This window comes from Mirounga leonina, unplaced genomic scaffold, assembly GCF_011800145.1.
Source record: "Mirounga leonina isolate KUSES-001 unplaced genomic scaffold, KU_Mleo_1.0 Mir_357, whole genome shotgun sequence".
Classification (NCBI taxonomy): domain Eukaryota; kingdom Metazoa; phylum Chordata; class Mammalia; order Carnivora; family Phocidae; genus Mirounga; species Mirounga leonina.
In genome coordinates this window covers 4,959,161-4,968,512 of record NW_023270702.1, presented here as the reverse complement: position 1 = coordinate 4,968,512, position 9,352 = coordinate 4,959,161, and the positions used below count along the sequence as shown (strand labels likewise).

Genomic DNA, 9,352 nt, shown 5'->3' with positions numbered 1-9,352 from the left:
ATATATGTAACTCTCATGTATCTGAATTGCATGGGGACCAGTCTGAGTATACTGCATCTTCCTAAAGCACAAGTCTAACTCCAAGAACCTTCATGAGTAACACAGATGTCCCTGTAAGCTTCAAAGAAAGTCTTCACCTACAGCAAAACTTCATTACAATCCATTTTAAATCTCTGGTCTTTTTATAAAGTCCCTCTCTTTCCCCACCCGAATATCTATCCTTCAGCTTTTCCAGCCAGACTGGCTTCAGACCTTTCCAGAGTTCTCTGTAAATCTCGTGCCTTAGCACGCTCCACCAAACAGAAAAAACATTACACAGTAAAATCCCGTGATCAAGTTTCCTGGTCCCTCCCTCCGGAGGGGTGTAGACTCTTCTAGGAGGTATCTTGATATTTGTTTCCTTTTGTTGTTTCCTGGTAGAACAAGGCGTTTGGGTACCTGGGATTTCATTTTTGAGGCTTCTGGGCTTTAGGAACAGACTTTAGGAACACACGGGCCTTGGAATCTGCCCTCCGCAGCCCAGCCCCTGGCTTGTTCTGATGCGCAAGCCAAGCCACTGTGATGTTGAAACCCCACAGTGCTTTTCTCCAAGTAGTTGCTTAAAACTTGCTTTAAAACGAACAGATTTGTTCTCAGGGACTCTTCTGATAGTGGAAAGTCAGGTAAAGAACGTTGAAACTATGTCACTTCAGAAAAAAAAAAAATGTACAATTTGCTGTTAGGCGTCCTAAAGGCGGAGCCACCAAGACTGAGGTTGCAGAACCCGGCTGCCATTTGCTCTCGGTCAGGTGTTGAGAGGTGTCAGGCCCAGTGGGAATTTCTTTTTCACTTGGACCAAATATATAGTATACTTTCTTGATTCAAGATACCGGAGCTATGTCCTAATAGTTGAGTTGAACAATCTCCTTGAGAATTTTCATAAAAACATCCTGCTGAATTACATACAGGTGTGGATTGGCAGATAGATCTGATATTTGTGAAATATGAAGAGAAAATGATTACCAGTGAACTATTGCCCATTCAGAAGCCCATCCTATCTATATTAAGCCTTCAAAGTGGGAGCTAAAATTTGTTGCTCTTTAATAGCTGTATATCTGGGGGGAAAATGTATATTTCCAAGTAGGTGTTCAGCAAGTCTTCAGAAAAGGACCTCTGAGCATTTAAGCTTTTCAATTAAGATATTGGAGTTGGGGGTGGTGAAAGAGGTGGGTAAAATTGTTTAAGGTAAAAATTAGATAGGACACTTGCTTAAAAATAAAATGATACAAAAATGTCCAGTAACAATAAGGAAGGGTATGCAGGATCTCTAGAAGAGCGAAATTGTCCATGGAATGCCCACAGGTGAACCTACTTCCACCTAACATGAAATGATTAATGGTTTTGCAGACTAGCCTACAAATGTACCATTTTATGCCCATGCTAAAGCAACAACAATTCAAGTTAAGAGCAAACGTTATAAATACCAAAGGTACTAGTGGCATTCTTATAGGCATTATTAGTTAGGAAGTCAAAATAAAACATGATTTTCATTAGATGATAAAGAAAAATACAGTTAATAACAAAAGAAATTATATATTTTCTTAAATTACCATGCTAGATACTGTTTCAAAAGTTTTTGAGATGTTAAGTCTCCCGGAGTCATTTTTATTTTGTGGAGCAGTTTTAGGTTCACGGCAAAACTGAGCAGAAGGTACAGAGGCTTCCCTTTTACTCTCTACCCCACACACATGCACAGTATCCCCCTCTATCAATAACCCTCATCAGAGTGGTACATTTGTTAAAATCAAACCTACATTGATGCATTATTGTGACCTAAACGCCTTAGTTTACGTTGGTATTCACTCTTGGGGTTGATATTCTATGCATCTTGACAAATGTATAATTGTTACAGAAACCCAAGTTCAGCTAGCTACCTGTTGCTCAGAAAGCCAATACTTAAGATATGAGTTTTCATTGGAAGGGAATATGAGCTTTATTCAAGACACTGGCCACCTCGGGAGAAGGCAGACTCCATCCAATGGCCAACTCTGAGGCTTCTGAGGGCCCCAGGGGTTTTATAGGAGTTTAGGGCAGTTAACATTTGTACAGACTCAATGGTACAAGATACAGACATTATCTGAGTGCTGGGAGGTTGTGCCTGGGGGCTTTGATTTCTGTTTTGTGATGTGCAGAGGTGCTCTATTCTTTCTATGAAAGAATGCATGATCTACAGATGTACAAAGAAAGGTTAGTTAATCACGCAGGTTAAGGGAGCTTGCTAAGTCTGGAAGACCACTAGGTTGGCTGGAGGGCTGAGGTGGCTTCATAAGGACATGTAGCCATCATTATGGAATCATACAGACCAGTTTCACTGCCCTAAAAATCCTCTGTGCCCCGCCTGTTCATTTCTCCCCCCACTCCCAATCTCTGAAACCACTGATCTTTTTACTGTCTTGATAGGTTTGTCTTTTCCAGAATTTATACATTTGGAATCATACACTATGTGGCCTTTTCAGATTGGCTTCTTTCACTTAGTAATATGCATTTAAAGTTTCTGCATGTCTTTTCATGGCTTGATAGCTCATTTCCTTTTTAGCACTGTCTGGATGAACCTTATTTTTTATTATTATTATTATTATTATTATTATTATTATTATTATTATTATTTTGGACCACAGTTTATTTGCCCATTCACCTCTTGAAGGACATCTTGGTTGCTTCCCAGTTTGGGTAATTATGAATAAAGCTGCTATAAACATCCATGTGCAGGTTTTGTGTGGACATAAGTTTTCAGTTCATTTTGGTAAATACCAAGGAGCATGACTATTGGGTTGTATGGTAAGAGTATGTTTAGTTTTCTAAGGAACTGCCAAACTGTCTTCCAAAGGTGCTGTAGTGTTTTCCACTCCCATTAGCAATTAATGAGAGTTCCTGTTGCTCCACATCTTGGAAGCATTTGGTGTTGTCAGTGTTTTGGATATTAGCCATTTTGAGTGTAGTGATATCTCATTGCTGCTTAATTTGCATCTCCCCAATGACAAATGATGTGGAGTATCTTTTCATATGCTAATTTCCCATATGTATCTCTTCTATGGTCAGGTGTCTCTTCGGAGCTTTTTCCTATTTTTTAAATTGGGTCATTTATTTTCTTGTTAGTGAGTTTTTAGAGTTCTTTGGGTATATTTTGGGTACCGGTTCTTTATTAGATAAGAGTTTTGCAAAAATGTCCTTCCAATCTGCTTAACATTTCAACTAAAATTCTCTTTTAATATCATTTCAGTTGGATTTTATAGTTGAACTTACTACATATTTTTGCATACTAAGAGAAGTAACTTAATTTAAGTACTTCATAAGTAATAGTTCATGTAATATTTTCACAACATTTTGAATGAAATTATATAGGTAGTAAAGAGGGGGCTTTCAATTAGTGAGAATTTCTTCTAACATATTTTCTATGAAAGAAGAAGAAAATGAAGATTAGAATTAAATTCAGCTGGGAGAGAAAACAGAAACAAACAGACAAAAAGAATACTAGTGGCTAAATAAGATAGATATTTATTTCTCTTTCACGTAAAAGTTCAAAGGTATGTATTCTGGAGCTATCTGGCCACTTTGCTCCACAAAGTCCTCTGGGGTGCAAGCTTCTTTCAGCTCAAAGTTCCATTCATCAAAGGCATGGCCCTTATCTTCATGGACAAGGTAGTATCCAAGTTCTAAATAACAGAATGTAAGAAATGATGAAGAGGAAGAGATAAAGGATGAGCTAACTGCCTCTCTCTCTTCCCCACTCCAGCTTTATTAAGATATAATTGACATTTAAGGTTGTGTAAGTTAAGGTGTACAGTGTGATGACTTGATGCATGTAATATTATAAAATCATCACCAAAGTAATGTTAATTAATAGCTTCATCACCTGACATGATTACCTTTTTTGCACGTATGTGTGGTGAGAATATTTAAGATCTATTCTCTTAGCATGACTATAGTCACCATGATGTACAGTACATCCCTAGAACTTACAACTGGAAATTTGTACCTTTTGACCAATATCTCCCTATTTCTTCTACCCTCCAGTCCCTGGCAACTACTACTCTACCCTGTTGCTATGAATTCAGCTCTTCTTTCTTACTTTCTTCTTCTTTTTTTAATAGTCCACATATAAGTGAGATCATGCAGTATTTGTCTTTCTCTGTCTGACTTATTTCACTTAGCCTAATGCCCTCAAGTTCCCTCCATGTTGTTACAAATGGCAGGATTTCCTTCTTTCTCATGACTGAATAATATTCTGTTGCATAGATACACCAGATTTTCCTAAGGAATGTTTCTAGATGTCCCATTGGTGGACTTTAGTTACATGGTCACACCTATTGCAAGGAAAGCTGGAAAGTACAGTTTTTATTTGGAAAAGTAAAAAATTCTCCCACTATAAAAGAAGGGGAGATACTGATCCTGGGGGGACAACTATTAGGCTCTGTCACCCACAAACTTATTTAATCACTTTGCAGTATCTCTCACTACTTTGTTCTTTCTTTCTTTTACCCATTTTTAAAATTAGATTGTTTACTTCTTATCTTTCATTTTTAAGAGTTCTTTGTATATTTTGGTGACAGTACTTTATCAGATATATCTTTTGCAAATATTTTCTCCGATCTGCAGCTTCTCTTATTCTCTTGAGGTATCGTGACTTTTACAAAAATAAGTATATGAATACACAACAGCATTTAATATATTTCAAGTTCTAAAGTTCACAGACAAAAATCCTGTTGTTTTGTTGCACTGTCATGATAATAACTTTGTTCCTCAGTAGAGTAATAGTCAATATTTTAGTGAGAAATGATCTGGAACTTTGACATGTATTTAGAAGGAAAATATGTGGCTCACAAACAGAGGATGAACAGGAACTCTAGGTAACATTTAGAAATACTTTTGTAACATTTATTTGATAATATGACAAATGTTTTAAATGTTTGGTAAGATGAAAATATTTTCAAAGTTGCCCTTTAGATAAAGTATTCAAAAAGCCAGTGAAATATTCTGTGTCTCCCTAAACAGATAAATAAGTAAATGTTCAAAATTGTTTTAAAATTCTCCTTACTTTTGTTGAATCCTACTATATTTCATGGCCCAGCCCCTAAAGTCAGCCACTAGCTAGTAAACGTGAGCAATGGCAATTAGCAGATTTTTAAATTTGTTTATTTATCATGTTATAGGTAAGGAGAACAATTAATTTTAGAGACATATGCTGCTTTTACAAAATATCACACATAAATGACTACTCCACAATTCCAAAATTCTTTTATTTCCTAACAGGATAATCTAGCATTTCAGAAAATGACAACTCCATCCAAGTTAGATCTTGTGTTACACTTACCAATGCTAAAAGAAGAAACAGAATTGGGATTCACTAATTATCTAATTTTTCTTAGCTCCAACTCCTATCTCTACCACAGTTTCATAGCTGTGGGAGATGCTGGTTTTGTGCCACTTTTAATGAAAGACTTTTGCTTTAGTTGTCAGCCTTCTCAGGGATGAACTTTTCTGCTTTGTCCATGTCATGCCCTTTCTAGGGAGCCCATATCTGATCACTGGGGTTATAAAGGCCCAGTGATTTTGGCCCTATAATGGACAACTCTAGCTTAAGCTCTAGAATATTCTGCTGGGTTTGGTCTTATTCTAAGAATCTATAGATCATTAGAAATTAGCCCACAACGTTGTCTCAGTAGGGTTTATTTTACTGAAACATCTGAACTTCAAAGGTGAATAGAACAATTAAGCTTTTTTTTCCTACATGAGGAAACAAAATTATATAGCCACTATGATACATGCACAAAAGAAATCCCCCCTCCCACCTTTATGGGAGAGTCTGCCTTACAGTTTAGCCTAATCAAGATTACACATTACAAATCCTCCACTGTTGACAAAAACATTTTAGGATCTGCAATCTAAGTAGAATCTAAGGGGTTACTGACAATATCTCCTATGATCCTTTCTGGAAATTGAGTAGACCAGGCTCTTAATTTTAACTGTCATGAAATAATTGGCAAAATTGAAAGAACCCAGGTGCCTAGTTGGGAAGAATGTGAACCTAGTTCACAGTTGGAGTAGAGATATGTAGAATTCTCACAGACCTTTCTAAGGAAGTTGGACTATATAGGGAAATAAAATGACATTTGTGGCAGACAAATGTCTGGTTGTCCTCCAATATTAATTTTTTCTTTTTCTGTAGTACTGTGGCATCTAGTTTCTATCTAGGGCCTCTGTTGACTCAGAAAAATAGGCTGCTAGTTTATAGTTAGTTGTGGCCAGTAGACTAAGTGTTGCCCAACACAATGCAATAAAAGTAGTGTTACAGTTTCTGGGATGTGTTTATTAAGGGAAGGAGCACACCCCTCTTTTCTTTTTCTTTCTTTCTTTCTTTCTTGCTTGCTTGCTAGGTGAAATGAGGATGTGATGGTTGGAGCTGTAGCAGCCATTTTGAACTATGAGGGTGACCTTAGCAATGGAAATCAAACATAAGAGCAACAAGACAGAAATAACTTGGTTCTCTCACATGGGTGATCCCTGCATCACCTACCTCCAGACATTTATGTTGATCAAAATCCTGACCACCATCTAGATATAGTTATATGTTGGCTATAGAGCCATTTTGGTAAGATTTCTGCTGGTAGATTTTTGTAAGTAAAGGTTTGTTCCAACCAATTTTAAAAAATCTTGTCTATCTTGTTAACATTAAGAACCAGAAGATGTAATTTGTAGCTATGGAACAGAGAGAGACAGAAACTAGTTTAGACTAGAATCAGATCCATAATCATGACTTAATTAATATAAATTAATTAATATAATCTTTGCAAAGATGTTTGTCTTACGTTGTAAGAGCCAGGATTTTAAGTTAGAATTATATTTTTCATGAATTTATGTATTCATTGTCCATATTAACATTTCACTGAGAAGCCAATTTTTATTATAGAACTTTAAGAGATTATTTAAATCAGGCCTCCTCTTTTAATTAAAACCATTTCACTTAGTTTTTGCAAAGAGCATAAGTGAACTTTTTTTTGCCTCTTTCTGTAAAATTGCTACTATTTTTGCTTTCACTTTTAGACTGAATAACAGATACTTAATTTTCTTTAAAAGTTTTAATTTCCAATGAAAAAATCTCTTTTACTGCTTTCTTCTGGATTCTCTCATTCTGATTTATTGTGAGAATTGAACTTCATATTGACTGGAGGTCATTGGTGATCTTAGAAGGTGGAGGAAGCTCATTTGAATTGAGATGGGGAAAGAATATGAAGTGGAGATACTGCCTATGGAAAACTGTTTCTAGTTTTTCTGGAAAGTGGATAAACAGAATTTCCTATGCTCATAGAAAAATCTGGTAAAAGGGACTTCCAGGAGCAACTGAACTCCACAGCAAAGGAGCCATTATTATATGCTGGGCATGCTGCTACATCCTGCAAGGATACTAAACTTAATTCCTGGGTGTTTGGCTCATTAACAAGCCACTGGGTCGGTCGGGGTGATAGAGAACATGATAGGTTCACAAACATATAGGTACGGTACCAAGTGCCATTGTAGAAGTGAAAATGTAAGAAAAGAAAGGATAAATCACTTCTAGTTGGGTAAACTAGGAAAGGCCTCACGGAGGAAATAGCGTTTGAAGAAGTTACCTATTTGTTGTTGTTGTTGTTCTATAAATCAGTGTCAGGGTAAAATCTTCACAAGGAGGTCTGTTCATGTCTTATGATGTTTGTGTGTGTGTGTAATGCTTGTCTTCTACATTGGACGGGATCTAGAGCAGTGCCTGGCATAGAATAATCGCTCAATTTTATATCATTATAATAAAAATAATATTATGATAGTAAATATTAACCGTATGAGTGAAGTAATGAATGCATATTTGCATTAGTAAGTGGCCGTGAGCTCCTCAGGGGTGGTGGATGTTATCTTGCTCCTCTTTGAACCCCGGCCTCGCTTGGGACAGCGCGCGTCACGGTCAATTCGCTGGGCGCTCTGTTTCCTCTTCTCGGTCTCCAGGGCGGGCCCGAGACTGGCTGGGGCGGGGATCTAACAACTCCAAGCCCCCGGCGGGAGTGATGACTCCGGCCAGTAGGGGGCACCGGCGCGCAGCTGGGCCAGGGTCCCCCAGCGCCGCCCTGCGCGGAGCCCGACTGCCGTCGACGCCATGCGCGCGCTGCTGCCGCTCCTGCGCACCGGCTGGGGCTGGCGCGCGGGGTCCCCCGCTGCCGCCCGCTTGCCCCGGGCAAAGAGTGCAGGGCCCGGGCCGCACCGCGCCATGGCCGTCTACCGTACGGAGGAGCGCGGCCAGCTCTACTCCCCCGATTACCGCCTCTTCTTCAGTAAGTAGCTCGAGGGGCCCCCGGCGGGCGGCGCGCCAGGAGGAGGCTCGGGGTGGGGCCTGTGCGGTCCGCGCGGCCTCCAGCCTCCTTCCTTCGGGCTTGCGGTGGTGGCCGAACAGGCCCGGCCCCCTCCCCGCATGCGGGGGCCCGCGCCGAGCCACGGGAGCTGCCAGCGAGGGGGGCGGCGCGCCGAGCCCCCAACGCGGAGCGCGGAGACGCGGGGTGATGGGCGGCGGGGAGCGCCGCGCTGAGTCGCCTGGGCGAGGCCCGCCGCCCTCCGCCGGCGGCGGCAGACGCTCAGGGGCGCCCGCCGTCAGCGCGCCGCGCCCCGCAGCCTGAGGCAAGGCCCTGCCGCCGCTCAGGGTTCCGGTAATTTAGCTGTGCAGGGAAGGGCAGAGTCCGCCGCTGGCCGGCTCCCTCGGTGGGCGTAACCGCGCTCCTCCTGGCGAGGGCCGCCTACAGTTGGGAAGGCGGGCAGAACTTCGGAGATGCCTAGTCCAGTGGGTCTTTTTGGGGGTGGGGATAGGGTTGGGGGGACTCTGGCGAAGGATCTCCCGGAAGCATGAATTTGTATCCACAGGTTCGCACTTTGAATGCGATGCTCGATCAAGAGCCTGGCTGGCTCCGGCTAGCCCTGTCTCCTCTCATTGAGCAAGCCCCAGAGGACGAAGCGAATTGCGGGCCACTGAGCTGGCCGGCGAAGTCAGAAAACGACCCCGGTCTCCGCTATTCTCATTTTTCTTTGCGCCCACATATTACACTGTATGGGTGAAAATAGGCTGGTTGAGTTGCCTTCGTGCCTCGTTGACTTCCGAGCCCTGGGGGGAGTAGTACCTTTTCTGTGAAGGCCTTGCCTTACCGCCCATCTCTTAAGAGCACTGGCTTTGGGGGCGCCTGGGCGGCTCAGTTGGTTAAGCGACTGCCTTCGGCTCCGGTCATGATCCTGGAGTCCCGGGATCGAGTCCCGCGTCGGGCTCCCTGCTCGGCAGGGAGTCTGCTTCTCCCTCTGACCCTCT

General features: G+C 41.4%; 1 protein-coding gene across 3 annotated transcripts in view; it reads left to right on the top strand.

Annotated features, from left to right (window-relative positions):
- The first annotated feature begins 8,124 nt into the window (after window positions 1–8,124).
- Window positions 8,125–9,352, top strand: part of PPA2 (inorganic pyrophosphatase 2) — an 81,752-nt gene continuing 80,524 nt past the window's right edge. For all 3 annotated transcript variants that reach the window (XR_004683744.1, XM_035030215.1, XM_035030213.1), the window contains exon 1: window positions 8,125–8,336. Coding sequence is in view for 2 of the 3 variants with exons in the window: in XM_035030215.1 (XP_034886106.1) it covers window positions 8,162–8,336 (175 nt within the window). In the remaining variant the exon portion in view is untranslated. The remainder of the gene's footprint in view (window positions 8,337–9,352) is intronic.